A 26,673-nucleotide genomic window follows, 5' to 3' on the forward strand; every position below is an offset into this window, starting at 1 on the left:
GGTGATCTGCTTTTCTCCCTTGTCGGTTGTCCGAGACCACTTTGCATTTCTGTTTGATCGCAATCTGCAGAGCCTCGGCTTTCTTTTCAACCTGTGGAATGTCTATACCACTCGATAGTAAATCCAAATTGCTCTGGCTCTCCTGATGCAAGCATCTGAGGAAGCCCGCATTTCTCCAGATTCTGGCAGAAGGTCTTTTTGGAAGAGATATCCGCTATGTTGTTTTGAGTTTTGAGTCTTTTGACCCATGCCACCACGGCTATGACTAGCCACTTCAGGCTTAGTTGTTTGGCTGGTGCGACCGAGCACAAACCCCCACCAAGATCGGAAACGTTTCCAAAGCCCACGAACAATGCACCCCATAACCATACGCCATCGCGGTGTGCATGGGTTTTTGGCTTCGGTCTCTCTGCGGTTATTTCTTCCATGCAAGAGCGTCTCTGTGGATGCGGCCAACTCCCCAATCGTAGCATACTTGTAATGTCAACATTTGCTGATGATCTTGTCCGGAAACGGATCACCATCCCAATTTTTCCGACAGCCCCATGAGCCTCACATCAACAATGTTGGCTACGTTTCGAAGATCAGGACATAGGTTAGCCTCACCCATAGTATGATTCGCCGTGTGGTCCGGCTTGATCTAGATTTTCGCATGCTCCTCTGTACTGAGATGCAATTTCTGTGCCTTTTCCAATATAACTGGCCGGATGGTGTAGTTGGTTATCACGTATCGTTAACACCGATAAGGTCCTGGGATCGAGCCCCAGTCTGGTCAATCTTTTGCCGCTTTTTACTCTTCCCACCGCGTAAATCGTTCAACATCTATTTTATAGAACTAACGTAACACAATACATAGTTCAACGAGCGTCTTCCTATTCAGTCTGTGTTTAGCTTTTTTTCGTGCCGTGAAGTCCCATGGTAGTCAGCAGTTCCACCATGCACCCAAAACATGGAACCAGTGCTTGACCCCTTATATATTTGGAGGCAACTGACCAGTGAATGACACAACAATCCACTTCCACCAGCAACGAATCACTTCAAAAACGCCCAAAGATTATTCAAGGATTCTGCAAGAGTGGGATGTGCAAAGATACCATCCTGCAACTTCTCATACGACAAGTTCCCCGCCATGGCCATCTGCACGACACTCATCAGCTCCCCGCCCTCGACCCCCAAGCATGAGAATCCCAGAATGAGCTTGGTCTCTCCATCAACGACCGCCTTCATGGCTCCTCTGACCTCGTCAATCTCCAAGGCCCGTGCTACATAGCCCATCGGCATCAGCGCAGTGAGGATCCTTTTGCCGGGGTATTTTTCTCGTGCCTCATGCTCGTGCAATCCCACATGCGCGAACTGAGGATCAGTGAACGCCACATAGGGTACCAACCGCCCTCTCGTCGACTGTTTCGCCGCTGGCGGGTGGGTTGCTAAGAGACTTGACTTGAGGATCCGGAAGTCGTCGTAAGAGACATGCGTGAAGGCGGGAGGGCCTTTGACATCACCCAGCGCATAGATGGAAGGCACAGATGTCTCCAAAAATTCGTTGGTGGCGATATAGCCCTTTTTGTCGATCTTAACACCTGCGGCATCTAGATTTAGCTGTTCAGTGTTCGGTACGCGCCCAGCCGCGAAGAGGATATGCGTGACGCCGCCTAAGACTCGTTCACCTTGCTTGGACCTGATCGAAACATCAAAGCCCTCGTCGGTGACCGGCCGAAGACGAACGGGCGTCGTCTCCAGCAGAACGTCCATGCCATCTTCCCGGAAGACATCGAGCAGCAGCCTGGCCAGCTCCGGATCCTCGCGCGGCAACAGCTGCGTCCCACGATGGAGGATGGTAACCCTAGCCCCGAGTCTCCGAAACAGCTGCCCGAACTCGACCCCAATATACCCGCCACCAACCACCACCAAATGCTCGGGGACGCGATCCAACTCCATGACCGAGGTCGAATCCAAGACCCGGTCCCCCGGAATCGCATCAAGATTCTCAATCTGCGGAACCGACGGCCGACACCCGGTGTTAATCACAATCGTCCCGCCGGTAACCATTTTGCTGCTGCCATCCCGCATCGCCACCGCCAGCGTCGTCCCATCCACGAAGCTCGCCTCCCCCATCAACACATCGACCCCAGCCGCCTCCAATCGACGTTCTCCTCCGCTGCGGAACGACTCCACGATCTCCCGCTTCCGCTGCCGGACCCGCTCCATCTCAATCACAATAGGATTCTGGCTCTGGTCCTGGTCCCTTTCGTCTGTGTCGCTCCGCGACAACCCCGGCACATGCACCCCGTACCCCGGACCCCGGCGCGTCAGCTCCGCGACCCTGCCAGACGCGATCATGGTCTTCGTGGGCGTGCACCCCTCGTTGACGCAGCAGCCGCCGACGTGGGCGCGTTCGATCAGGGCGGTTTTGTGCTGGGCCTCGGCCAAGGCCTTGGCGAGGGGCGTGCCGCCCTGGCCGGAGCCGATGATGATGGCGTCGTAGTGCGTGGGTGCTGCGACGGTGGCCATTTTTCTGGTGAGTAGGCGCTGCCGTTGCAGGGTGGAGCGAACGATGGAGCGGACAGACATTGTTCGAGAGGTCGTACGCATTTATCTGACATCTTTGCGGTGCGGGGTAACCCGCAGAAGGGATGAAGAATGCTTATCTGTGCTCGCGGACGACGGATGTGCTCGTGTTCGGGAAAGTTAATTTTTTTTTTGTTTCTTTGGCCAGGCCTATAGTCGCGTCTGAAAGGGAGGGAGATTTGTGGTGGGAATGTGGCGACGTCATGGCGACGCAGCTCTCGCTTTTGGGAGCTGAAGTGGACGGGGTGGGTGAAGGCTGAAGGGCTTGGGTGGTTCGGAAGGTCCCGGCACTCTTACCAGCACCGATCACAACTTTATACATGAGGTATCTTTTTAAACTTAAAAGCTATGTCCACAGCCCACAGGAGTTGTCATTCGTGAATTAGGGGACTGTACGGAGGACTTAAAATTATTTACATTGAGTGTGTTCCACTACTTCCCAAGAGCAATGGGCGCCCATGCTACCTACCCACCACCACGGTACGACCCACTTAGGGCAGGGTGAAGGCCGTCTTCGTCTCAATGTGAACCAGCTGATCCTGGCGAACCGGGACGGTGAGACCGGTTGAGGTGGAGGTGTAAATGACAGTGCCATTGGCGACGAAGTCTCCGGCCGAGGTGTAGTAGCCATATTCAACGGCGCTGATGCCGTAGGTGGACAGGCCGGCGACGGTGAAGGTGGAGTTGCGCGTACTGGCCAGGAGCAGAGTCTGGTCGCTGCGGAGGATGCCAATGCCCACGCCGCCAGTAGAGGCGGGGCTGTAGCTGACGGTAAAGTCCCCGATGCTGCGCTGGTCTAGGGTGCTGTTGCTGAAGGGGTTGAAGTAGACGAGGCGGGTGCCGCCGGCGCCGGCGGGCAGCTTGGTCGAGAGGTCCAGCGCGAGTGCCTTGAGTAGCTTGTTGGTTGCGATCACATCGGCGACGTAGGAGCTGCGCGCGACCGGGGTAAAGTCCCGCGTGGTGGTGCTCTTGGGGTAGTATAGGCCATAGTTGTCCGGGCCCATGTACTCGTAGACGTTGTAGAAGGCGCCGCCCGCCAGCGAGGCCATCAGCAGGGACTCGGCGGAGGAGGTGGCACCCGAGTTCTCCATGACCATGGGCAGATTGGACCCGCTGGCCCAATTCTCGTCTGAGCCGCCGATGGCAACGGTCTCATGGCCGTAGGCGTACAGCACCGACGTCGAGGTCGAGTAGGGGTCGAGGCCGACGAAGTCGAGGCTGGTGCCCGTCGTCAACCGCTGGGCCTCGTTGTAGTCGATCGACTTCTCCTCGGCGGTGGTGAAGGTGTTCAGCCGCGTCCACACGGGATAATTCGACTCCTTGACCCCGTTGGCCAGGTTGACCGAGTACTCCCACTCGGTGCGTGCGACGAAGGCGGCCTGCGAGGAGAAGTTGCCGTAGGCGCCCCAGGTGAGCGGGTTGTGGTAGACGGTGTCCCCCACGCCATGAATGTGCGTCACTGAATTCTCGTTAGCCACGTCCACTCCCACCAGCGTCTTCAGGTCCCCGTTGGCCGCGTTGTACTCGGCCACGTGGTTGAGGAGCGTCTTGAGCGCCGTTTTCTCCAGCGCCCGCAGCGCGAGGTCGTTCTTGTCGGTCAGGTACCAGTACACTCCCTGGCCGTAACCATGCATCTTGAGCATCGCCGGCACCACCGTGCCGTCCGACTGCACCTTCTGGACAAGTACGTGTCGGTAGACGAAGTACGGGACACGGAAGTCCACCGTGGCGCTGGTCGTGTCGGAGCCGAACCAAAGGAACTCCATCTTGAGCCCCGCGGCGCCCGCCCAGTCAAGCACGTTGTCAACGTGATCGAACTTCCAGCTATCGCTGCTCGAGAGCCAGAGCTCCGGTGGGTACGTCCCACGCACGCCGTCGAGGGTGGCTCCGTTGGTCACGGCGGTGTCGTTCACTTGCGGCTGTAGGATGAAGCTAGCGATGCCGTCGGGGCAGTGATTGACGATGAAATCAGAGGCGTCGAAATCATAGTACGAGGCTTCGTTGATCGGGTCCCACGAGGGGTTGCTGGCAGTCAACCAGTAGTCGGTGCCGTTCGTGCCCTGGACCTGAATGCCATCATGGTTGGGGGCGTTGCTCCAGGTTAGGGTGTCGGCAGACCAAGTGTTGTTGGTGATGCCGTAGAGGTTGGCCGAGAAGGCCACATCGCCATCGGGAGCGGCATTGACGTAAACACGCACCTTGGCCGCATCGATCTGGTCCAGCGTATACGCCGTGAAATCGAACTTGAGGTAGGTCAGCTCCTGCTGCGACGCGTCGCTGGCGTTGTAGCCGATCTCGTGCGAGGCCTCGTCAGCGTAATTGGTGGCCGTGTAGCTGCCGCCCCGGATGTAGGTCGACTCGGTGGCATTGTAGTAGGTGTCTGGCTGGATGTCCCACCAGGTGATCTGCGAGTTCACCACGGTGAATCCGTCGTTGGCGACACGCTGAAAGAAAGGGCTGATCTGCGCATCCGTCATGTTCCACTGGCTCTTCATCTTATCGACGCGCAGCTGCACCCCGTTGTAAAAAAATGGCTTGCCGTTGACATTGAGCACAATTCGATCATACTCCGTCCGGCTGGTATCAACATAGGAAATCGGATCCACGGTGGGGAAAGACGGGGTGAGGTCCGGGTCGATGTAGGCCGTCGCGGCGTAGGCAGACCCGGAAAATAAGGCCGTCAGGAAGACGGCGGCTGCAGGCAAATATGCCATAGTGATAGAGAATGAGCGACGAAGGATTGAACAAAGCGATGCTTGTTCAACATGCTAGACCGAGGTGAAGGGCTGCTGCATGAAGCCCGGCTTTATAGTCGGAAATGCCATAGTGTAATAGTCCTATTGTGATCCCCTTCCCCCTTGCGATATCTACAGAATAAAATCACACCAGCACGGGGAAATATACGGGGTCATACACATATTCCTCATATTTTCCCCGGGTTTCTTTGGCGGTTCGCCCCGCTATAGGGCCTGGATGGCAGTTATCCCCGATGATGGAGACTCACTTCCGAGGCTAATGAATGACTAAAAATCTTAACGAGCGTAAAGACCCACTGGCATGCGTATGTAGATTGAATAAATCAAAATAGCCGACCCGTGTCCGCCAATTATCCGTTTCCCGTCAATTAATAGATTATTACTCCATTCCAAATATCCGGCGGCATTCCATCCGAGGGTATTCGGATAATCAGACATTCTCCCTGCCAGCTCTACCTTCCTCGCTGTACAGTATTTGCCGTTTTTCTGTCCTGTACCACACCCCAGATTCTGATTGAAGCCGAATATGCGACAGATTGGCACCGAACTTATGGATTCTGGACGGATTAATCCATCGATTCTCGATGGAGATAGCCCTGGCTCTGCTTCTGGTCCCACGCCGGCGAGAACGAGTGGCGCGCTGTCTCGGCGACTGCGAGCTTCGCGTGCTTGCGACCACTGCAAGAAGTTAGTACGCTCTGATATTCGTGCATTCTCTGTCTCTGTTTTGACCCAACTGCATGTCTGATCAAATGCACGGCACTGCAGGAGGAAGATCCGATGTACCGGCACCAAGCCATGCCCGCACTGCATCCGAGACCACACGAGCTGCATCTTTGCTGCTCCGCACAAAAGGGGACGGAAACCCCGAGCGGAGATGGCGACGACACCCATCTCTTTGAGCAATGACCAGCATACAATCGATGAAGCAGTCGAGACCCAGCCCGGCTCGGAAGTCAGAGATCGCCAGACTGACCTACCGTCGTCGCCAGGCCTCTTCGACCTGGCCGGGGCGAACGCTCGGGTAAACGCAGCGAGGGAGCCCGCCTCCCACGCATCACTGGAAGGTATCAATGATCTCGAGGGCCACTATGTTGGTCCGGCCTCGGGGGTCTCCTTCCTGGCCTGTGTCCGGGAGCGCCTCCGGTCCAGCGAGGGCTCGCAATCCGCCTTCACCTTTGGCGATGCGCCGCTGCCGGAGTACGACGACGCCACGCCCTCCGTCATGCTCTCTGTCAAGGAGAGCACCATCCTGTTCCGGCGGTTCTTCGACTTCACCGTGCCGATCGATCGGATGGTGCACCAGCCGATGGTCGAGGAGTGGCTCCGCGAGTTCCACGAGACGATGGGCTCCATGCGACATGCCGTGGATGCCCCCGCCCGGCGCGCCGTCCTCTGGATGATCTTTGCGATGGCGCAAGAGCATCTCAACCAAGATCCGCTCCCGAACGGTGAGGACAGAAGGTTCGTATCCACATACGCACCATTCTTGTTGCGAGCTCATGGTTGTTCTAGACTGACAGAGGCCGAAAATTAGTATTCGGTACTTCCTCGCCGCCGACTATCAGCTCGCCAGGGAACGGGCGACCGTCTGCCTGGCCAGCGTGCAGGCGCGTCTCTACCAATGCTTCTGGCTGCTGGCCCGGTCCCGAGTCAACCATTGCTGGAGTCTATTCGGCACGACTGCCCGCCTGGCGCTGGCGTTAGGGCTGCACCGGAAGCGCATCATCAACCCCCCCGCGGATAGTCCGGCAAGTCGCATCACTCTTGACTGCCGCCGCCGCACCTTCTGGACTGCTTACTGCCTGGACATCCACCTCTGCCTGACGCTGGGCCGACCGCGCATCTTCCACGACGAAGACATCGATCAGGAGCTGCCCGCGGACCACAGTCTCGTTGACGAGCCCGTCGACCTCCAATTCACGGTGCCCACGGGCTACTCGGTGATGATAGCGCCAGTCCTATACTACCGGTAGGATATACCACCACCCATCGCCCCCCGTGGCCTCCGGGTATTGAATCTCAAGGCGCTGTTGCATCTTTGAGCTGAGCTGATGATTCTGAGCAGACTTCATCGGGTCCTCGGACTAATCCTGCGCCACCTCTATGCAATCCGCCCCATCGCCTTGGCTGACCAATGCCGCCTGGCCAAAGAGTTTTCGGATCGGCTGTCGCAGTGGCGCCACAGCTTGCCGGGCTTTTTGCAGTTGCACAGCGGGAGCACGGCGCCGCAGCTGCCCATCCTGCAACGACAGCGAGACGTCCTGAACCTGACCTACTGGCACGCCGTCATCCTCACCAACCGACCGCTGCTGCTGACGAATTTCGTGACCGGGCGGGACAGCGGTGGTGGTGGCGTGGTGGTGAACGATGGCATCAGCAAGTGCTTGCAGGCGGCGCTGTGCATCGCCGACCGTATCTATCACATGTTTCAGACCAGTTCAATGTATCGATCGTTCTGGGTAGGTTGGTCCTTCCTTCGCAATGGAGAGATTATCTCATGTACGGCCGAAAGCTGATCGGTCTTATCTAGGCAACCTGCTACTATGCCTTCACGGCCGCGACGGTGCTATTCGTTCACACGATCCAGCAGGCGGCTGCCCCGGTCGAGATCTACTATCAGCACCTTAACGCGGCGACACGATGCTGCGAACAGCTGACGCGGTTTGTGCACGACAGCCCCTTGGTGGCCCAGTACGTGGCGGTGCTGGAGGAGCTCCGTCAGGAAGGGTTGCGCTTGATCGAGCGTTACGCCAACAATAACGCCCCGCAGAGGGTCCCAGTTGCGCCCGACCCGGTGGAAATGACCATCGCCGACTACGCCATGCTACTTGGGATCTCAGTTCCGTGCCTCGAGGCCTTTGACGCTGGAGAGCTCAGCAGCGGTGCTGCCGCCGAGTCGGCAAGCTGGATGGAGTTCGATACCCTGGTGAGCCCCCCGCTTCCGTTTCGTGCACCCGGCATTCGCAGCCCTAACAGCTAGAATCTTTAGAATTTCCCGGGCGTCATGCACACCAATTCTTTCCGAGATTCGATGTAGAATGCGACTGTTATGGTCGGTGACTGTTGTGACTTTGCTCATATCTCTTGTCCTACGTCTAATTTGCGATGTAAAGTTGGATGAATCAAATGTGTCTTCTCCACAGCCTCAGATCTCATGCTTGGACAGGACATTTTTTGTCTACTCACGTAGAGACTGTAAAACTGTTCCTATAGAACGGGCTCTTGTTTACACACATCAAATATCGTTCATTTACCGTTACGCTCTCAGTTATCCCACGAGTACCTCCAACACAAGGAATGGCTATAGAAAAGGGCGGTACGGAGTAGCTCCAGCCACCAGCCCCTCTCACCATCTGCGCAGACCCAAGTCGAACGTTCCCGATCGACCTGTCCTCCACTTTCCCGATGCTCGCATTCGCTACTCCCTACACGTCGGGATAGATGTAGGTGCCATTGGCGATAGCGGCCACGATCTCCGCGTTGGGCACGGTATAGTCGGCCAGGTTGCCGGCCACCGAGGTGGTGGTCAGCAGCAGCCAGCTCACCATGTTGCCGAAGACGACGCTGCCAACCGGATTCAGGTGGGTATAGTCGGTGGAGATCCGGTTGTAGCTGGCCGCGTCCGTGGCCCCGATGGCGTCCAGGTACACGGTGCTGGCCTCATTCAGGTCGATATAGTCGACGGCGATGGACTCCGCGACGCTGATGGTGATGTTGCGCTGGGTGGCCAGGTCCTCAATCACCGTTCCCGTGGTGGAGTTGAAGGTGCGGCGGGAGATGGGAGTCACCAGGATCTGGGCACCGGGGGAAGAAATGAATGTGGGTTAGTTGGTCCTTGTCATAATGCCAATGTCTGAGGGGTGACGGTATGATGTGGATGTCTTCACGTACCGGGATTCCTCCAGCGGTGACTACCGCCTCCGCCATGGTCTGCAGGTTCGTGGCATAGTCTTCGAGGGTGACCCCCGAGGTGTTCTTCTGATCGTTGTGGCCGAACTAGATTATACGAGATAGATGTCCGTCAGAGATGGCCATGACCGCTACTTATTTGATTGTTGGGAGTGGGCCCTTGCTTACCTGAATGGTCACGTAGGGCTGATAGGAGACCTTACTGCGGGTGACGGCATCGATGACATTCGCCCAGGCGCCCCCCGCCACAAAGCTCGCGGTGGTGTCCCCGTTATACCCCAGGTCAGTGCCAATGGCACCATCGGTGAGCGTGGCCAGGAATCCCACTCCCCACCCACCACCCCCAGAGGACTGCGCCGCGGTGGTCGAGTCACCTGCCAAGTAAAATGCGGCCGGTTTGGTTGCCAGAGCCGGGGCCACACTGGCCAAGAGGGCTAGCGTCCTCGAGATCATCATTTTGACTGGAGCCGGAGAATGACTGAATCAACGGACGACTTCTGCTGCGAGGTCTGCTTTGTTGGTTCTTTGGTCGGAGCCCAGGAACTCTTGGCTTTGCCTTTATATTGGCCATCGACCCTCTAGCCGTGCGATCTGCATATGTCTGTATAGTATAACCCCGCTTCTGAAGACAAAGAATCCGCGAATGATGTGCGCGGGAGATGGTTCTCCTACATAACGTCCATGAAAGTTCGAACCAATTACAAAATATCAGTCATTTGTTGTTATTGCTGGGTGAAGCAGGTGAGAACCGTCGACTGCTTCTCCCCTGGCCAGGAATTTACCCGCTTGCCCCGCCCCCGCATCATCCGGCAATTTGAAATCATCCGGCTGATGTACTGCCTTCCCCCTACTCGAATAAGCATACGACCTTATTAAATGCCACCAATCATGAGAGAGATGGAAAAACATGACCTCGGCTGTATATATGTCAAGGCATTTGGCTCGAAGAGAAGGAGTGCCTCTATATCTTTGTCTACTCGTTCCGTCCGCGTCCCGAATCTTTGCAACATGACACAAACAGCATCTTCGTCGCCCAAAAGGCGATATGCCCTCGTGGGCACCGGGGGCCGTGCCGGAATGTTCTACACCAGTCTGGCCCGCGAATTCAGCGAGACCAGTGAGCTGGTGGCCCTGTGCGACACCAACCAGACCCGGCTCAACTACGCCCGCTCCAAGGTCGAGAGCCTCGGAGGAGGGGTAGTGCCAACCTATCTGGCCGCCGACTTCGACCGGATGGTGGCAGAAACGCGACCAGACGAGATCATCGTCACGACCATCGACCGCACGCACCACACATACATCGTGCGGGCCATGGAGCTGGGCTGCAATGTGATGACGGAGAAGCCGATGACGATCGACGCGCCGCGATGCCGGGAGATCTTCGACGCGGTGGAGCGGACGCAGCGGAAGGTGCGCGTTACCTTCAACTATCGATATGCGACGCATAACAGCAAGATCTTCGAGGTCCTTCGGTCCGGAGCCATCGGCACAGTAACGAGTGTACATTTCGAGTGGATGCTGAATACCCAGCACGGCGCCGACTACTTCCGGCGCTGGCACCGCGACGCCCGGAACAGCGGCGGCCTGCTGATCCACAAGTCCACCCACCACTTCGACCTGGTCAATTGGTGGCTGCAGTCGCGCCCGGCCACCGTCTTTGCGCAAGGCGACCTGCGCTTCTACGGCAAGGAGAACGCGGAGAGTCGCGGGGTGCGCCAGTTCTACACCCGCGCCCACGGCAGCCCCGCCGCCCAGGACGACCCCTTCGCCCTCCACCTCGACCGCAACCCTACACTCAAGGCCCTCTACCTCGACGCCGAGCACGAGGACTCCTACTACCGCGACCAGAGCGTCTTCAGCGACGGCATCAGCATCGAGGATACAATGAATGTGATCGTCCGCTACGAGAACCGTGCCATCCTGACCTACTCCCTGACGGCCTACGCCCCGTGGGAAGGCTTCCGCGTCAGCTTCAACGGAACCGGCGGGCGACTCGAGGCCGAGGTGGTCGAGAGCAGCTACGTCAACTCCGGGGGCGAGCAGGCCCAAGAGGGTGCGGCGGAGCGCATCACCCTGCTGCTGCGCCCGCTGTTCGAGCCGCCACGGGAGATCGAGGTCAAGCAGACGGCGGGTGGGCATGGCGGAGGGGATACCCTCATGCTCCGGGAGCTATTCGGCGGTGGCACTTCGGAGCAGGATGACTTCAAGCGCGCAGCGAACCATGTCAACGGCGCTGCCTCCATCCTGACCGGCATGGCGGCGAACCGCGCCATTCGCACCGGGCAGGTCGTCCACGTCGCCGACCTTCTCACGCTGCCCTAGGTCCATTTAGCTAGTTAGATAGATGGTAGATTTCAATCTGCGATTTGATATGATTTAATCTTTTTCTTCGCGATGTGCATTGGTGTATTTACAGTAAGCTCTCGTAAGCTACTGGGCGTGCACATAGACCACAACTTGGTTCGATGGCGTTGTGATAGACATACAGCCAATCATAATAGTGTCACCATTTCCCAGCTTCTCTCTCTCGCTTCCACCAATGTCAATACGCGAGATGCTTCTGGTGCTGGTTTCCAGCTAACACAACGCCATGCCCTAAGTGGGCAGACAAATCCGTACCGGATGAGTGGGGAAGCCACGCCAAGAGACACCCAGCGGGATGCGGGGAAGTCGTGGGCAAGCGGATAATTTGGACGGAAGAAATGCGGACGGCTGAAACGGAAGAAAGGTCGTGGAAAGTACTGTACAATACGCTATAACGATAATGGTGGACTTAAATCTCTGGAGGCGAAATTCCGCCGCGGATGTGTGGGGTACCCCAACCCTAGTCATGCCATCAAGTCTTGCGTAACCGATTTCAATTCCTTGCGTCGCAGTGCAACGCGCTTGTGAATTATCTATTTGAATTATGTATTGCAATCTTAGGGCAAGGTCAGCTCGTTCTTTTGCCCATTCACTCCCCCGGAATTCCCCATTGGTGCGAAAAGTAGCTTCGTCCCATGTGGCGTCTAGGTAGACTTCAAGCCTCCCTCTGTCATGCCTCCGCATTCTTTCTGTCCCCGTGATCAGACACAGAGCCATCTCTGCAGTCTGGCGCCGTCGAAGGAACGACAGGGTTATAAGACCCTTTTCTCCGAACCAGTATCCTCTCGTACTCTAACTCGACCGTTCGTCTGGCTAGCTACCGAGGTACAAAGATCCCTACGCTGCCAGGTTGGAATTGCAGGACCCCTTTCCCTCATTCCATCTCACCAACCCCAGCACCATCGTCAGCCACCATGGCGGCACACAACAATGATGAAATCTCCCCAGTCGAGCCTCCGACATACACGGCAAGCTCCAATGCGGTTCAGTTCCTGGCCAACCGGGCCGCGGAGGAGGTCGAATTCACTCCCAAGGAGGAAAAGGCAGTGGTGCGGCGGATTGACAAGCGGGTGCTGGTGATCATCCTGTGGGCGTATTTCTTCCAGCAGCTGGACAAGAGCTCCCTGAGGTAGATGCCTTGATGTTTCAATGCGCAGGTGTCGCGAGCTGCCGCTGAATCTTTCTTCAGTTACGTCTCCATCTTCGGCCTCACGACCGACGCCCACCTGCACGGCCGGCAGTACTCCTGGCTGGGGTCGATCCTGTATCTAGCGGAGCTGGTAATGCAGCCGCTCGCGGCGCTGGCCCTGGTCAAGCTTCCAACGGGGAAGGTACTAGCCGCGGCGATCTTCTTCTGGGGGTCCGCGCTGTCCATCATGTCGGCATGCACCGACTTCAAGTCGCTGCTGGGGATGCGATTTGTGCTGGGCGCCTTTGAGGCGCTCATCGCCCCCTCCTGCGTGGCGATCACCCAGATGTGGTGGCGGCGGCGCGAGCAGACGCTGCGCACCAGCTACTGGAACGCGATGAACGGCGTCACCTCGATCGTGGGCAGCCTCCTCACCTACGGGCTCGGCCACATCCAGCACGGCTCCATGTACCGCTACCAGACCATTTTCCTCTTCTGCGGCCTGCTGACCGTCGCCTACTCTGCCGTGGTCCTCTGGCTGATGCCCGACTCCCCCATGGAGGCCAAGTATCTCACCATGCGGGAACGGATCATCGCCACGGAGCGGCTGCGCGCCAACCAGATGGGGATCGCGACACGGCAGTGGCGCTGGGAGCACGTGTGGGAGACGGCCCTGGACCTGAAGACCTGGGGCTGGTTCCTCGCCATCATCACCATCTCGTGAGTAACCCCTGTTTCCCGCCCCGTGAGACATCCTAATCCTGACGTTGTGATGCAGCATCGCCAGCGGCGGCATCGGGACCTTCGGCTCCCTGATCGTCAGCTCCTTCGGCTTCGGCAGCTTCGAGACCATCCTCTTCAACATCCCCTTCGGAGTCATCCAGGTGCTCTCGATCCTGGGCACGGGGTGGGTGGCCACGCGGATCCGGTCCAAGGGTTGGACCATCGCCGGCATCAGCGTCCTGCCCACCGTGGGCACGGTCCTGATGCTCACCGTGCCGCGCGAGCAGAAAGGCGTGCTGCTGTTCGGATACTACCTGGTATGTCTCTCGCAGCGCTGGACCTTCCAACCCCATTCTTTGAAGCTGAGAACAATCACTGATACGTCCACTGATACTTCGAAAACAGGTCTCCACCCTAGCAGCCATCACCCCGCTCATCTACGCGTGGCAGGCCCAGAACACCGGCGGGGACACCAAGAAGAAGTGCACCTCGGGCGTGGTGTTCGTGGGCATGTGCGCCGGCAATGTCATCGGCCCGTTGCTGTACTCGACCAACGAGGCCCCGCTGTACCGCACCGGTCTCATCGCCAACCTGGTCATGTTCGTGACCGTGGGCGTGGTGTCTGCGTACGTCCCCCCTCTTTTTCCCCGGCGCCCTTGTGTCTCCCGTGGCGTCTCGAGCTGACTGAGAATCAGCTTGATCCCCTTCTACCTCATGTACCTCAATAAGCAACACGCGCGCAAGCGCCGCGAGCTCTGCAAGGGAGACCCGGTCCCCGACGGGGCCGCCGCCGCCCCCGCGCATGAGGAGCAGCTCAAGGGCGACGCCGTCCAGCTCGAGCAGGTCCACGACTACCGCCAGGAAATCGACCAGGATAACGGTTTGCATGACGTGACGGATCGGATGAATGAGGATTTTGTCTACGTGTACTGATAGGCGCCTGCGGTAGACGAAGGGACTTGGTTGCGGGCGCCTGGTGTGGATGGGATCAGGGGGGTTTTGATTCAGGGTTTGAGATGCCGTGTGAGCTTAGTTCAATCGACGTATAAAATGTATAATTCTCAAGACAGGGCTCGTATATGTAAGTTTCAGACTGAGGCTTCTGAACCTGGACCGAATCGAATAACAACAACTTCATGGCAATGGATGGAGGACTGATACATCCCTTGCATCGATCGCCGAGCCGTGTTTGGCGTGTTGAGGAGTAACGATATATATGCTTCAGACGAAAAGTCGATCGTATCCGGGGTGGAGAGAAGGTGGACTGTCCAAGATGTACTGTCCACCGGTGCGTGTGACGGAAGGCTCCCTCTTTTCTTCTCTAATCTGAGATTCTCCTCAGTTGGGGATCGACGAAATCTTTTTTTCTTAGGTCCTTACAAGAAGTAAAGTGAATGACACAACGGGTTGAATGGACTTGTCTTCAACACGTGCGGTTTTAGAAATATCCTACGAAGATGAGGTGAATCAATGTTCGAGCTGTACGGAGCAGATGTCCATTCGCTCGAGTGGCTCGGAAACTCCCTCTTTTGCGACTGGCTTAACTTCGTAGTTTATATACACCGTACGTTGTGGTAATTTGTTGGGCTGTAGCACCTCCTCGTCCGGACCAGGGTTAGGATATAAAGCATGAAGGGATTGGGTTACGACGTTTGACGGGGAAGAGGGTCATCCGAGCCCATGGATGCAGCTGGAAAGGGAGTAGAGTGTGGCAGTGCGAGGCTTAGCAGACTGCAGACAATCTCCTGGCCTCCAGGGTCAAATCCCAGTCAATGTGCTGGCAACCTGGAGAAAAATATTGTCATTGATTGCTAATCAAGCCATCGCGGCGAGCAAGGTATAGGATTGAGGCGCGCGGAACGCTCTTGAAGTGGCCAACCACGCAGATTCGCTACCATGCAACGGGCATGACGAATGCAAAATCCCCCAATGTCGCAGTCTAGATTGCGAAACCCGCCACAAACGGTGCCAGCAGCGAAGCGAGAATCAATCCCGGCGCCAATGACGCGACGGTGTGGCCGGCGGCGGCGGAAGAAGAGTTTGAGCTCACGGCCGCCAGGCGGAGCTCCGAGTAGGTCACATTGCTGGCATTGTAGCCGCAAAGCCCGCTGCCGGGCATCATCGAAGCGGGAAAGAAGACGCGCGGCTCGCCCTTGTCCATGGAAACCACGAGTTCGCTGTTGGTGTTGAGGGTGTAGTTGACGCAGTTCAGCACCTCGGTCACCACGGCGCTGGCGCCATAGCTCACAGGGAGGGTTAGCTCATAGGCCGACCCGTTGGAGCCTTGCGTGGACAGAAGCATGACCACCTGTCGCCCGTAGTTCCCTTTCCAAAAGGCCAGTTCGCTTCCACCCTGGTAGAGCGGGTAGGTCTGGGAGTTGATGTAGTCGGAGTCGAGATTGATAGCGTGCTTGCGGATGGCGTTGAGCTTCGTAATGAGCTTATACAGCGTCGCGTTGGTGTCGTAGTCGGTGGTCCACAGGGCTGCTCGGTTGGAATCAACGATACGCTGCTCCAGACCTTGGTATACCAGGGGGATGCCGTCGAACAGCATCATGAAAGTTAGTGCATTCTCGGCCAGCATGATATCGTCATTCATGTACGCCCAGCGATCCACATCCTGGTCCTCGATGAAGTTGACCATTGCCGGCACGTCCGGGCAGAGACGGTTGATCGTGGCGATCTCCTCGAGCAGGGAAGCCGGCTCCCCGTTCAGAAACCCGGTGATCATCGCATAATAGAGGGGGTAGTTGGGCAAACTGGGTAGATACTCCTGTTGATAGTTGCACACAATGCTGGCGTTAGATTCCATGACTTCGCCCGTCATCCACCCTCCCACCGTTTCCACGTATGTCGGCAAGAAGCTCGGGGTGAGGGACTTGGCGGCATCGATGCGGAGTCCGTCGATCGAGTAGTTGTTCATGACCGATTTACTCCAGGTCATCAAGGTGTCCTGCACGCCGGTGTGCTCGGTGTAGAGGTCCGGCAGCGCGGTGTAGTTGTCGCCGGTCTGGCACCATTGCGCTTCGGTGTAGTTGTTCCAATTCGTGATGAGGCAATAGGGGTGAAAATACGAGGAGCCATTGAACTGGGGAAAGACGGTATAGTCGATGTGAGTTGCCGGGTTTTCCCCGTCGGTGTTATAGGCCATATTGTTGATCACGACGTCGAGCATCAAGTACATTCCCCGCGCATGCACCTCCTCCGCCAGCTTGACGAGATCCTCCTGGGTGCCAAAATGAGCGTTGACCTCGTAGAGGTCGAGTGGCCAGTACCCATGATAGGCCTCGCCGTCCTTAGATCTACCGGCAATGTTTTTCACCACGGGCGAGATCATGATGGCATCGAATCCCATCCCTTGGATATAATCCAACTTGTTGATCGTCCCCTGCCAAGTCCCCCCACAGTAGCTGTTTTCCGTGACATTGCATGCGGTGGTTGTCGAACCGTTGGTGAGGGCGAACCGATCGGTCATCGTCTGATAGATGGAGCGCGTTTTCCATTGTTCGGTTGTTGCCGCAAGGGTGGAGGTGGAGCAACAGGTCAGGAGGAGGAAGAGGTAGAACAAATGAGAGGCCATGCTGCCTTGCCCGAGCACGAGAGCCATAGACTGCAGCATTGTGGCTCTATTCTGTCTCTGGACAGTAACCGGGCATACGATGGCCCAGCAGGGGGTCAGATAGCAGGGGTTGGATATTCAGGCTGGGCTGTGAACACGGCCACTTATCGTCCACGGAGGAAAGACTGAGGGAATTGAGAATGTCCGATAAAGTGACCCCGGAGAAAGGAATGATAAGCACATAGTATAGCAGAGCTAAAACGACGATGCTGGAAGGGTCAAGTCAACAAGATGCAGGGCGCATCATCGACCGTGTGAAGGGAGGGCCCGCCAGAGAAAAAGCCCCAGCGTGAGCGAAGTTCTTAGTATACTAGTACTGGGTACCTCGCATCGTGCACGAAAAGTAGTCAGTGGCCATGATCCAGCTCCCCTGTCCATTTTTAGAGAGAGGGGGGGACCTTTCTCGCAAAACTAGGCAGTAACTTAACCAGTCCATCCATCGGCCATCCAGACAATCCACCGATAAGAAGCGGATTTGCGACGGAGTAATATTGAAGCTAGAAGGAAAGCATTGCGTAAGCCCCTGTGTTTGCGCCCCACTGGCCTTGTCATCGTCGTTGGTTGGAAGTGGGGAGAAGTGGGAAGGAGTGGGGGAGAAATCCAGCCCTAAGTGGGACCCGGTCAATTGCAACGAACGAGATCGTTCACAGTCGCTTCCAAGCTTCGGTGGCCAAGCGGCTAAACCTTTAAGCATACGTACTATGGAAGAGCAAAATGAACTAAGAGAGAAAAAAACAAAAGGCCCGACCAGAGATTTACGCTCGCGGCAACGCTGTTCCTGAACTTCCTCTACGTACTCCCCAAGCACAGACAGTTAATTAACTGTGTACGTATCATGCAACGGAGGGCAAGTTATGTGATTGGTACTGTACCTGACTAGGGCGGACAGAGGTGTGATGTCTAGCATCCTAACTCGACCTAGTATGTTCGTGGTCTTGTGCTGTTGGAATTTTTAGCTACTTGTCCACTTCTAATAGACCCATCGGTCCATTGTCAAGACTCAAGAAGACTCAACTCCGCTAGACCTCTCTAAAAATATCCCACCAACAAGGTCGTGGCAACAGTTTGGAGAGTATGGATTCGTAATCCGTACTGTGAGCCTCGACTCAGTCAAGACTAGACTGGTAACGAGGAGATCTCAAATAATAATCGACCTTATCGGACCTACTCCTCATTACTCATGTATCTGTTGGCATCTTGTTTGTTAGCTTGACTTAAGCTCCCACGCTCGTTTCTCACCCCTGCACATAATCACCTCCTTTCGCGACCGGTTTGGTCGCAATCGTTGCTACTTTTCTGCCTCTTTTGAAGTCTCGGAGCAGAGTACTAAGCTTGCCTATGGTCGGGTTCAGAAACGTTGGGGCTGCTATTTTTCCCACTGCTCAAGACGCAGCTTGTTGTGCTGCCCAGCAAACATGAAGTGGGCGCTTGCTGGCCTGGTCCCAACCTTTCTAACAATCTTACTGCTAGTTGGAGTCTTGCCGGCCGCCGCTTGGCCCTACAATGAATCGCTCGCCGCGTACAACCTCAACGAGAACGAAACTGCCACCAATCCCGCCGACTACTGGGGTCAATGGCCAAACCACACAGGTGACTACTTTCCCTCGCCGGACAATTGGCGATTTCCATTCTATACCCTGATGCTAGACCGGTTTGTGAACGGTGATCCGACGAATGACAATTACAATAAATCCATCTGGGAGCATGACATCTCGTCGACCCAGATGCGCCACGGCGGAGATGTCGCGGGCCTAATCGACACGCTGGATTATCTGCAGGGCATGGGAATCAAGGTGGGTGAAGGCAAACCCGAGTCAGTTTGGGGAACTAATGACCGAATTGCCGCCTAGGGGATCTATCTGGCCGGCACCATCCTCATGAACCAGCCCTGGGGATACGACGGGTATTCGGCGCTGGACACCACCTTGCTCGATGGTCATTATGGCAATCTGACACAATGGCGGAATGCCATCACGGAGATCCACAAGCGCGGCATGTACGTCGTGCTCGATAATACGATCGCCACCATGGGGGATTTGATAGGCTTCCAAGGTTACTTGAATACCACCACACCCTTTACCGTGAAGGAGCATCAGGTCGAGTGGAAAAGCGCCCGTCGATACGTTGATTTCGATATTGGAAACACCTATAATGAGACCTGCGATTATCCGCGATTTTGGTATGAGAATGGCTACCCAGTCCAGAAGACGGTCACCGATTCCCTCGTCGGCTGCTACGACAGTGATTTCGATCAGTACGGTGACATTGAAGCCTTTGGGGTGTATGCGGATTGGGAGCGCGAACTAGCCAAATTTGCCTCTGTGCAGGATCGCCTGCGAGAATGGCATCCCTCAGTTCGCCAGCGATTAATCCGACATTCGTGCATGATCATCTACCAACTCGATATCGATGGATTTCGCTATGACAAGGCAACCCAGGCCACCGTCGATGCACTTGGTGATATGTCGGCCGCCTATCGCGAATGCGCCCGGGCAGTAGGGAAGGAGAACTTCTTCATCGCTGGTGAGATTACCGGTGGCAATACCTTTGGATCTGTGTACTTGGGCCGGGGCCGACAGCCGGATCAGTATCCGTCCTCGGCGGAGGTGGCGATGAATCTCACCAATACATCATTGCCGCAGTACTTCCTGCGACAGGAGGGGATGAATGCAATCGATGGCGCAGCCTTCCATTATTCTGTTTACCGTGCGCTCGAGCGGTTTCTCGGCATGGATGGGAACTTGGCCGCGGGATATGATGTCCCAGTGGACTTCATCGAGGCCTGGGAGGAGATGGTGATTTCAAACGACTTGGTTAACCCTAACACCGGTGTCTTCGATCCTCGCCACATGTACGGGGTCACCAATCAAGATGTGTTTCGCTGGCCAGCACTGAAGAAAGGGACTGAGCGCCAGCTGCTGGGCCTTTTTGTCACCACCTTGCTTCTGCCCGGAATTCCTCTCCTCTTGTGGGGAGAGGAACAGGCCTTCTATGTTCTGGACGCAACCGCGTCGAATTACATCTTTGGTCGCCAGGTCATGTCGCCAGCAACGGCCTGGCAAATGCATGGGTGTTTCTCACTCGATTCATCAACCTACTATGACTGGCCTATCACCAAAGGTCGCCTTGCCTGCAACGATCCAACGGTATCTTATGATCATCGGGATCCCTCTCATCCGGCTCGGAATATCATCAAACATATGTACCAGATGCGTGTGGACTTTCCCGTGCTTAACGATGGCTATAACCTCACCAAACTCTCGAATCACACGGAAGAGGTCTATTATCCAGGCTCGAGCGGAACAGCTACTGAGACTGGGCTGTGGTCAGTCCTGCGTGATATCAGCTCAGACTACCAGGACTTAGGATCAGATGCGAAGAACCAGGCCGTTTGGCTGGTATACCATAATACCAACCGAACGATTCAGTATAGCTTCGACTGCGACGACAGTTCTACCGCATTAATCTCCCCGTTTGATACCGGCACCTGGGTGAAGAATCTTTTTCATCCCTTCGATGAGCACAAGCTGGTCAGCAGCCCGCAAAAGCTGGCCATCAATGGTTCTACAGCATACAACGGCTGCTTAGCCAACATGACCATGGATGCCTACGAGTTCCGCGCATATGTACCGCGAGATCGCTTCGTTAAGCCCCGTCCGATGGTGACAAGCTTCTACCCGGGCCATGATGCTCCAGTGCTTTCCACTGTCGCCGCCAATGAAGACGAAACCCTCCAGATCAAACTTTACTTTTCTGAAGCGATGGATTGCGATTCGGTAACGAGTGCCATTTCACTGAACTCCTCTACGGAAGCAGGGAAGGTTCCTTCGGTGGACACAGACAGTGTCAGTTGCAAGGCTGCTACGCTGAACGAAACCGGCAGCACATGGGCCGGATATATTCCCAGCGCGTGGATGTGGCAGGGGAATCTGACTGGCGTCTACAACGGGATTCATCGCGTGACCATCAACAATGTCAGCAATACCTACAACAACGAGACCACGGATGCGGTCGATCATTTCCTCCTGCGGGTGGGCCAGATTGACAACCCGATGATCTATCCCAGCGCCAATTACTCCAGTAGCCTGCTTCACCAATTCTCCAACGGGTCCCTGTACATCCAGCACCATGCCGCAGGCGCAGACAAGTGGCGATACTCCACGAATTGGGGGTCGTCCTTCTCGGAATGGATGGACTATACGGGGGGCAATACGACCATCACGGAAAACTCGTGGTCGGGCACCAGCAAGCAGGCTTGGAAGGGCTACCATGTTCGCACCGAATACTGGAGCCGGTGGACAGGCAGCAGTGACTACGTCCAAGAAGGCGACACGGGGTGGACGCATCAAGTTGCTCGGCGGTTTCCACACCTCTTCTGGGAGGGCCCCTACAACGAATATGGATATGATGCTGGGCTGGACAACGTTATACGCCAGGATACGACAGACGGATTGTGGAAATACCATTTCACCTACGAATGGCCAGCCTATGGCCAGGTAAGCATCTGGGGAATGAATCCAGACGGGGAGCCCGATGAGGGATGGGTGATGGGCGACGCCGACAATGACTCGGTGCTGGATCGGATGCCACCCTCATCGTTATCAACCACAGTGATCAATATCACGGAGCACCCCCCTTCGCCATATATCTCTTGGAAGCTGATCATCGACGATGCGACAATGAAGTATTCTCTTTCTCCCGTGGGGCATCAAGCTACACAGATCGCGATGTTTGTGTTGTTCTGGATTGTGCCGCCTCTCTCAGCTGCGGCCTGCGCTTGGCTCTTCATGAAGTCCTTTTACAAGGTCAAGTTTAATGCGGTGGGTGCGAGTCAGAAACAACCAGTCTTCTCAATTGCTCTACGCCGCCGATTGTTCAAGAAGGACCACACCGGAGGAGGGGACTACAGCCGAATCAACCCCTTGATGCGGCTGGCAAACAAATCGGGGTTGCTGCAGACGGCCAACCCCATCATCAGCGCTGCAGCCGGCAAGCGACGCATGGTCTTGATTGCGACGATGGAATATGATATTGAAGATTGGGAGATCAAGATCAAAATTGGCGGTCTCGGGGTGATGGCACAACTGATGGGGAAGACCCTCAGCCACCAGGATCTCATCTGGGTAGTTCCCTGCGTTGGAGGGGTGGACTACCCTGTCGATACTCCGGCCGAGCCTATGGAGGTGACTATTATGGGTACGATATATGAGGTGCAGGTCCAGTACCATATTCTCAACAACATCACCTATATTCTTCTCGATGCGCCTGTGTTCCGCCAGCAAACCAAGTCCGACCCCTACCCAGCCCGCATGGATGACCTTCATAGTGCGGTATACTACTCAGCTTGGAACCAGTGTATTGCAGCCGCCTGCAAACGGTTTCCCATTGATCTGTACCATATCAATGACTACCATGGATCCCTGGCACCTTTGTACTTGCTGCCTGAGACGATCCCCGTTTGCCTCTCGTTGCACAATGCAGAATTCCAGGGTCTCTGGCCGTTGCGAACGTCCAGTGAGCGGGAAGAGGTTCGATCAGTCTTCAATCTCAGTGCCGAGGTAGTGCAGCAGTATGTGCAATTTGGAGAGGTGTTTAACCTCCTCCATGCTGGAGCAAGCTATTTACGCGTTCATCAGCACGGCTATGGAGCAGTGGGCGTGTCGCGCAAGTATGGCAAGCGATCCTATGCCCGGTACCCTATTTTCTGGGGGTTGCATAAAGTGGGTAACTTGCCCAACCCTGATCCCTCTGACTTGGGCGAATGGAGTCCGGAGCAAGCCTTGGCCGCACAGCGTGACGACGTGGAGGTCAATTCCGACTATGAACAAGGGCGCGGTGCCCTCAGGCTCCAGGCGCAAGAATGGGCTGGTCTCGAGCCAAACCCCGATGCCGAGCTTTTTGTGTTCGTCGGTCGCTGGTCCATGCAAAAAGGCATTGACCTGATTGCCGATATCATGCCCTCGATCCTAGAGACTCACCCGGGAGTCCAATTGATCTGTGTTGGGCCTGTTATCGACTTGTATGGGAAGTTTGCCGCCCTGAAGCTGGACCACATCATGAAGCGTTATCCGGGTCGAGTGTTTTCCCGGCCTGAGTTCACCTCTCTTCCCCCGTATATCTTCTCGGGGGCAGAGTTTGCGCTGATTCCCTCGCGCGACGAGCCCTTTGGTCTGGTGGCAGTTGAATTCGGTCGAAAGGGGGCATTAGGAGTGGGTGCTCGGGTCGGTGGGCTGGGCCAGATGCCGGGCTGGTGGTACAATGTCGAGTCAACCTCAACCTATCATCTTCTCGACCAGTTCAAACAAGCTATCGACGCTGCCTTGGACTCGAAGCCGGCGACCCGGGCCCAGATGCGGGCTCGTTCCGCGAAACAACGCTTTCCAGTGGCGCAGTGGGTGGAGGACCTGGAGATCCTCCAGACCACAGCAATTCGCGTCCACAAAAAGGCGGCCAAAGGAAATGCCAGTGGCCGCACTTCAACCCTGTCAGGGCTTGCTTTGCACGAGTCCAGCGGGTTGAACCGACCGCTACACTCTGCTTCAGGACTGCCATCAGGAATGCAGACCCCCCTGAGTCCTTCGCGTGACAGCAGCTATACCAACCTCAACCGACTGAGTGAATTCATCGCCAAACCGGAGTCCGGCGAACGAGTGGTCTCCGGCTTGCAACGTAAACTTTCACTGGGTGTGCGTTCCGGCCCCGGCCATCAGCCTCGCGCCATCCGGGACGAAGGGCCAACAGATGATCTGTCTGTCATGGAGGAGAGCCTTGAAGAACACGCCGCTGCCGATGGCGATCCGGATCATGCTCAAGACAACGAATACACCCCCACCTCTGCGGAATTAGAGGCCGCGCGCCGCATGCAAGCTGCTCAGCAGTCAGGGCTAACGGCTGCGCCTAGCTCGCGAATCTCCAGCTACAGTCAACTTCAAATTCCAACATCTCCCGGCACACCCCGAACGAGTTCGATGGGCGAAATGGGGCTGTTGCCTCCCATGGGCTTCAGTGAGGTCAACCACCGGCTGAGCAGCGCATCCCTACTGTCGGTTGACATGGTCACGGGGCAGAAGAAGGATTTCCGACTGCAGAAAGTGGATCCCTTTTTCACGGATAGCACCGGCGAGTACCATGCTCAGTTCGATCAGAAATTGCAGAATTTGACCGGTGGCAACTCGGAGTCCGAGCTGTGCATCGAGAAGTTTCTCATTACCAGCGAAAAGGAGTGGTTTGAGCGATTCCACGACGCAAAGCTGGGTCGCCTAAAATCCCCAGCACCGTCTATCTTTCGCGATGACAAGAACGGCGCATCTTCTGTCTCTATTAATACTCGCGAGGACCGAAGCATCACCAATTGCAGCAGCAGCCACGAGCATGAGTCGGAACCGGATGATGAATTCCTGCTCGGCAAGGACTACAGGCCTCCTTCCGGTGTGAAACTCTGGATGCAAATTCGCCTCGGAAACTGGCCGATCTATTCCATCTTACTCGCTTTTGGCCAGATCATCGCGGCCAATTCCTATCAGATTACTCTGTTAACGGGCGAGGTTGGCGAAACTGCGGTCAAACTTTATGGAATCGCAACCACCTATCTTGTTGCTTCGATTTGCTGGTGGCTGATCTACCGGTATTATAAGATGGCCGTTTGCCTTTCTCTTCCCTGGGCCTTTTATGGGGTGGCATTCATGCTCATTGGCTCTGCGCATTGGACCACAAACTCTTTCGCCCGCGGGTGGATCCAGAATGTTGGAACCGGTGCTTATGCCGTCGCGTCAGCCAGCGGATCCATGTTTTTCGCCTTAAATTTCGGCGACGAGGGAGGCGCTCCCATGGAGGTCTGGATCTTCCGGGCTTGTCTGACTCAGGGGTTGCAATCCGCATATGTCATTGCCCTCTGGTATTGGGGCTCGGTCTTGACGAAAGCCTCGAGTGATGGGGTTTCCACTACCACTGATGGGGTCTCTGGCTCCTGGAAAATGACGTACGTTTCTCCCCTTTCCCTCTGGGTTGCTGCTTCTACCTCTTCACCTCCAACTGGAGATGAGGCTTGTGCATCGAACAATCATTGACCGTCGCTGACTGTTTCTCTTCTCCAGTGCCATCTGCTACCCCATTGCAGTAGTGCTGGCTGCTGTTGGGCTTCTGCTGTTCCACGGACTGCCCAACTACTATCACCAATCCCCGGGCAAAATCGCCTCTTTCTACAAGGCCGTTGTTCGTCGAAAGATTGTGCTCTGGAATATTGTCTATGTCCTGCTAGCGAACTTTTTCCTCAGTGCGCCCTATGGCCGAAACTGGAACTGTAGATTACCCCCCCCCCCCCCCCCAATTCTTCGCCTGGAAAATGATCTCGCTGCTGACCATTCTTGCAGTCCTCTGGTCCTCAAGCCACGCTCATGCCTGGCAAATTGTTATCTTGTGTATTGTCTTCTTCGGGTTCGTCTGGGCAGGTTTCCTGTTCATCGTGAGCCGGTATCTGAAGGCCCACAGCTGGTTTCTCCCCCTGATAGCCTGCGGACTGCTGGCCCCACGGTGGGCGCAGATCTGGTGGGCCACTTCGGGGATAGGGTACTACCTGCCCTGGGTGTCTGGAGGCTATGTCGGTGGGGCGCTGGCATCCCGCAGTCTCTGGCTCTGGCTTGGGGTCCTCGATAGTATCCAGGGTCTCGGGTTCGGCATCATTCTGCTCCAAACCCTGACGCGGACACACATGCTCTTCACCTTGATCTGCTCCCAAGTGTTCGGATCCATCGCCACCATCGCGGCCCGAGGCTTTGGCCCCAACAAGCTCGGCCCCGGCCCAGTCTCTCCTGACCCTACCTTTGGGGCCAGCGCGGTGGCGAATGCATGGTTCTGGGTTGCCCTATTCTGCCAATTGATTATCTGGTACGTCGCTATCTCTCCTATGCCTGTCGGGACGGGGACCATACGCTAACGCTGGACTGTAGTGCTGGCTTTTTGCTTTTCTTCCGCAAAGAACAGCTGGCGAAGCCCTGAGCGTCACAAGGATGACTGACATCGGTCTGATTTAAAGACCCTTGAAGAAAGATGAATCGTGCCAGAGTTGTCAATCTGGTCGAAGTCCTAATGCCATCTGGCAAGGCACGATGAGACAATTTGATGGCTACGAGCCTGATCACAGCGGAGAACATCATGTACTGTAGATTATCAGGCGATCCGCCAATATGTAACGCAGGGTTCCGTCGACTTTTGAGGCCGGGTAGTGAATCTGGCCATGATGTGCCAGATGTATCACCATTTCTGACTCCCCGTAGCAGCTCCCAATCTACATGTTCGACAATAGCATGTTGGCAAGCAGACGCAATCCACTTCCTTATACACTGAACCTCGCGTGTGTACAGTCCAGCTCGGTACAATAGCGCGGAGCAAGCTCCGTCAATCTATGATTGCCAGCCCAGTTGCTTCATAGCAACTGATACAAAGCTGCTTAGTTCTTTGCCTTCCGAGCGACCACCGTTGGCTATGCAGCCATGCGTAGTCATAAGATTCAAGCCGCCGACTTCCCCCGCCGATATTTTAATATCCGTCGTAGTTCTAATAATAGCCAGCCCCGCTTGAAATCAGATGTACTGTACCGATTATGC

The 26,673-nt window shown here is 55.9% G+C and overlaps 8 protein-coding genes and 1 non-coding gene across 9 annotated transcripts; 5 read left to right on the forward strand and 4 right to left on the reverse strand.

Moving 5' to 3' along the window:
• Window positions 1-701: 701 nt before the first annotated feature.
• BO95DRAFT_t194 lies at window positions 702-775 on the forward strand. Its single transcript has one exon. It is a non-coding gene; the product is annotated as a tRNA-Val (tRNA).
• A 257-nt stretch (window positions 776-1,032) lies between these two features.
• BO95DRAFT_432912 (mercuric reductase) lies at window positions 1,033-2,511 on the reverse strand (the record flags this gene model as incomplete). The annotated part of the gene is made up of 1 exon (XM_025585074.1): window positions 1,033-2,511. One exon carries the CDS (start codon window positions 2,509-2,511, stop codon window positions 1,033-1,035), a length of 1,479 nt encoding a protein of 492 aa, XP_025441082.1.
• A 548-nt stretch (window positions 2,512-3,059) lies between these two features.
• Window positions 3,060-5,282, reverse strand: BO95DRAFT_464802 (uncharacterized protein; the record flags this gene model as incomplete). The annotated part of the gene is made up of 1 exon (XM_025589087.1): window positions 3,060-5,282. One exon carries the CDS (start codon window positions 5,280-5,282, stop codon window positions 3,060-3,062), a length of 2,223 nt encoding a protein of 740 aa, XP_025441083.1.
• Window positions 5,283-5,973: 691 nt separating this feature from the next.
• BO95DRAFT_391686 (fungal specific transcription factor domain-containing protein) lies at window positions 5,974-8,392 on the forward strand. Its single transcript, XM_025583630.1, has 6 exons — window positions 5,974-6,011; window positions 6,093-6,788; window positions 6,862-7,296; window positions 7,393-7,786; window positions 7,858-8,253; window positions 8,317-8,392. Exons 2-6 carry the CDS (start codon window positions 6,202-6,204, stop codon window positions 8,362-8,364), a joined length of 1,860 nt encoding a protein of 619 aa, XP_025441084.1. The 5' UTR covers window positions 5,974-6,011; window positions 6,093-6,201; the 3' UTR covers window positions 8,365-8,392.
• A 360-nt stretch (window positions 8,393-8,752) lies between these two features.
• Window positions 8,753-9,689, reverse strand: BO95DRAFT_365868 (SGNH hydrolase; the record flags this gene model as incomplete). The annotated part of the gene is made up of 3 exons (XM_025582716.1): window positions 8,753-9,121; window positions 9,219-9,323; window positions 9,405-9,689. 3 exons carry the CDS (start codon window positions 9,687-9,689, stop codon window positions 8,753-8,755), a joined length of 759 nt encoding a protein of 252 aa, XP_025441085.1.
• A 555-nt stretch (window positions 9,690-10,244) lies between these two features.
• BO95DRAFT_499146 (Gfo/Idh/MocA family protein) lies at window positions 10,245-11,558 on the forward strand (the record flags this gene model as incomplete). Its single annotated transcript, XM_025590940.1, has 1 exon — window positions 10,245-11,558. The coding sequence occupies one exon, from the start codon at window positions 10,245-10,247 to the stop codon at window positions 11,556-11,558; it is 1,314 nt and encodes a 437-aa protein (XP_025441086.1).
• A 778-nt stretch (window positions 11,559-12,336) lies between these two features.
• BO95DRAFT_499147 (putative MFS transporter) lies at window positions 12,337-14,385 on the forward strand (the record flags this gene model as incomplete). The annotated part of the gene is made up of 5 exons (XM_025590941.1): window positions 12,337-12,729; window positions 12,790-13,449; window positions 13,508-13,769; window positions 13,858-14,078; window positions 14,148-14,385. Exons 1-5 carry the CDS (start codon window positions 12,515-12,517, stop codon window positions 14,383-14,385), a joined length of 1,596 nt encoding a protein of 531 aa, XP_025441087.1. The 5' UTR covers window positions 12,337-12,514.
• A 682-nt stretch (window positions 14,386-15,067) lies between these two features.
• BO95DRAFT_499151 (alpha-amylase) lies at window positions 15,068-17,032 on the reverse strand (the record flags this gene model as incomplete). Its single annotated transcript, XM_025590942.1, has 2 exons — window positions 15,068-15,142; window positions 15,464-17,032. The coding sequence occupies 2 exons, from the start codon at window positions 17,030-17,032 to the stop codon at window positions 15,068-15,070; spliced, it is 1,644 nt and encodes a 547-aa protein (XP_025441088.1).
• Window positions 17,033-18,486: 1,454 nt separating this feature from the next.
• BO95DRAFT_499157 (alpha-1,3 glucan synthase) lies at window positions 18,487-26,065 on the forward strand (the record flags this gene model as incomplete). Its single annotated transcript, XM_025590943.1, has 5 exons — window positions 18,487-18,888; window positions 18,922-25,049; window positions 25,165-25,370; window positions 25,441-25,954; window positions 26,017-26,065. The coding sequence occupies 5 exons, from the start codon at window positions 18,487-18,489 to the stop codon at window positions 26,063-26,065; spliced, it is 7,299 nt and encodes a 2,432-aa protein (XP_025441089.1).
• Window positions 26,066-26,673: the final 608 nt, after the last annotated feature.

This window comes from Aspergillus brunneoviolaceus (assembly GCF_003184695.1).
Source record: "Aspergillus brunneoviolaceus CBS 621.78 unplaced genomic scaffold BO95scaffold_43, whole genome shotgun sequence".
In the NCBI taxonomy this organism is placed as follows: Eukaryota; Fungi; Ascomycota; class Eurotiomycetes; order Eurotiales; family Aspergillaceae; genus Aspergillus; species Aspergillus brunneoviolaceus.